Source organism: Nicotiana tomentosiformis, chromosome 11 (genome assembly GCF_000390325.3).
Source record: "Nicotiana tomentosiformis chromosome 11, ASM39032v3, whole genome shotgun sequence".
Classification (NCBI taxonomy): domain Eukaryota; kingdom Viridiplantae; phylum Streptophyta; class Magnoliopsida; order Solanales; family Solanaceae; genus Nicotiana; species Nicotiana tomentosiformis.
The window spans coordinates 13699766-13702864 of NC_090822.1; the positions used below are offsets into that span (position 1 = coordinate 13699766).

The 3099-nt window shown below is 34.8% G+C and overlaps 1 protein-coding gene across 1 annotated transcript; it reads left to right on the forward strand.

The window, feature by feature from the left end:
- Positions 1–211: 211 nt before the first annotated feature.
- LOC104098988 (uncharacterized) lies at positions 212–946 on the forward strand. The gene has a single exon (XM_009605846.1). The coding sequence runs from the start codon at positions 212–214 to the stop codon at positions 944–946; it is 735 nt and encodes a 244-aa protein (XP_009604141.1).
- Positions 947–3099: the final 2153 nt, after the last annotated feature.

Below are 3099 nucleotides of genomic sequence, written 5' to 3' on the forward strand. Positions count from 1 at the left end.
TTATATATAAAGTCTAGCTTCACAACTCTTTCATCTAAGAACCAAGTATAGCTAGCTAGCAATCTCTGTCTCATAGTTTGCCTCTTTTCCCTTTAGTTACTAAGCCAATCCTTCTCATTAATAACTAACTTAAAAGGACTAGAATTCTGAATCCATAAACTTCAAATTCTGATTCCGTCTTTGCTCTTTTCCCATTAATTACTAATTCTCAATGGCAGGAGAATTGAGTCATAGTACTATTAACCCTTATCGTTGGACAGTAGAGCACCAAAAAGACATCCTCCGCGAGGATGAAAATTTGCCGGAGGACAAATTTTTCTTCCTATGTCGAATCCAAAAATTGCACCACAATTTCTATTTCGCAGCTGATGGTCGTTGGAGGTTTTACAATCGCACTCATTTCAACTATCATACAGTCAAAAAGTTTTGTTTTGACATAGATGACAAATTAGATATATGGGATAATATACATGTAATGCTTACATGTTTGCATGTTCCTCTCTTGTATCAACTAGACATGATACAAGACATCGATCTTAAGACATTATCAATCCTCCAAGAAAATCATGAAAGAGCGAGAAGAATCCCAATCGTTCTGGACATAATTCATCGTATTCCTCAAGCTATTCCGAATCCTTACCAAAATTATTATGAGGATGAGTTGATAGAACAGGTCGCGGGCTTATCGTTGGAAGAGAGTGAGTTTGTGCCCGTTCCTGCATCGGCGTATGCAATTGAAGCACTAGAGAAGGTGAAGGTGGAAAAGATGATAAATATGAAGGAGAATTGTAGCATATGTCTTGATACGTTGATTTTAGAGGGTGTTGTTGAAGTTACTCGCATGCCATGCAAGCACCTTTTTCATGGGGGTTGTATCGTTCAATGGCTTGAGAAAAATCATATTTGTCCTTTGTGTCGCTTTAAGATGCCTGTGGACAAGAATTAGGGCATTTGTTTGTTTGATTTAGTGTCAGGTTGAATTTTTTGTTTATAACTAATTAAATTCTCCCTATCAGGGTAGCCAATCTTAGTGGCGGATCCAACAGTAGGTTCACGAGTTCGGCAGATCAATCCAGTGCTTTGGAATGTATGTTTAACACTGTTTGTACTTTGGGGGGGGGGGGGTTTGGGGGGGGAGGGTCAAACCTTACATATGTGATGAAAAACAAGACAAACAGTGTTAAACATACATTTCATATTGTTAAAAAATATTCTGTTAGTAAGAATGACTGAGTGCATCAGTTAAATACACATTCTATAAATATTTAATTGTCAATCCAATAATCCAATAACTAAGAAGAGCTATAGGTTCCATGACAAGTTCAAAATTCATCAACTTCAAATCTTGGCTTTGTCTCTGCTCATGACCGTATCCTACGGGCACTTTTCTTGCAAGCCATAGCTGTGCTATCGGCTTCTGGTTCAATTATATAGCGCTCTCCCTATCATTCATGTTGTTAGCTTTAAAAGGGAAGAAAAAGAGAAAGGAAATTAGAGTTACCTTCATTCATTTGTGTTTACGTGCATCACACTTGAAATAAAAGCTCCACATATCTCATGGCTGAAAGTTGAATTTATTTCAAAACATTGATCTTGTGTAATCAAGAAAGCACTTGGTTCACCTTTGAGGTAGTCGCGTTCGTAGAAGGAGAAACACTCCTAAACCTCTCAATAAACTCAATTTTCGATCTATCATTCATTATCATCACTCTTAATTAAACCTCTAAGGTCACTTAATTTTCGATCGATCAATTCCTTATATCATACTGCTACGCCTATCCATCCATCAGATTGACATCCAGCCGGGTGAGCGATAGCGGCTCCTGTTTACTAATAGATCTATCGCCGCTAGTATAACAAAAAAAAGCACATAAGGATCCAGAATATTAAAATATACTCTGAATTCAATCTCCGAGATCACTCAATTTTTGAAGGATCATTCCTTATTGTTAGTATCACTGTGTTCGAAACCAGAAAATCAGAGGAAAAATAAACGTTAGTTCAATAAACAATCGTAAAATAATTCCGAGCTCACAAGTTACTTGTATGTCCTTAAGGAATTTAATCCCCTCTCTATTGCCCAAGGTTATGGATTACTTACTCCCAGGATAGAACTGAAAAACTATTATGTAATACTAGCAATCGAAATTATAAAACTTCAGCTAACTCAACAAACGGAGCAAATCACATTTGACACTTTATTTATTTGGAAAAATAATGCAACAATATAGAAAAGAGAGGAGAAGTTTTCAGATTTTTCATGTATAAAATAAGAGGCTAAGCCTCTAAATTTATAAATAATGAAAGTGTGAGATGAAGAGGTACAATTCAAAAGGTGCATCTTCCATTTCCCATTCACGAAACCTAACACTTATATCATCACTCTAAATTAAACCTCTGAGATCACTCAATTTTCAATCGATCATTTCTTATCATTACTCTCAATTAAACATCTCAGATCACTCAATTTTCAATCAATCATTTCTTATCATTACTCTCAATTAAATCTCTGAGATCACTCAATTTTCAATCGACCATTCCTTATCATTACTCTCACTTAACCTCTGAGATTACTCAATTTTTGATCGGACAATCTTTTGCCATTGCGATCTTGTGCAATGTAGCAACAGGAATAATTGAAGTAAAAAAATAGTCTTTCATCTTGCTGTTTTTACTCTTTATTTTGAGATGAATTTGGAGACTCATTCATTGTGTCAGGTTCGGCAACCTTTATGTAAAACTCACTTTTTTTTATTTGGTGAGTCATAAGTATTAGGGCTTTTAGTTTATCTAACTGATTGGCCAAAAATAATTACAGCTTCAAATATTAAAAAAAAATATGCATTGATTATGTACATCAATGTACAAGTATGTAAATTATACATTAATATATAAAAAAACAAACAATTGCCGACTATTATTTTTGAAGGCGGCTACCATGTATAAATTTCCCTGAATAATTATGCTATGTCATTGTCAAAATGTATTTCACAATCTTTTAGACTTTATATCATTGTCATATTAATGGTGATGAGAGGACTATTTCTTGCAAGTTGCAAAGGGTTGCTATTTCTAGATGTTTTCTTTTTGGGGTAATAC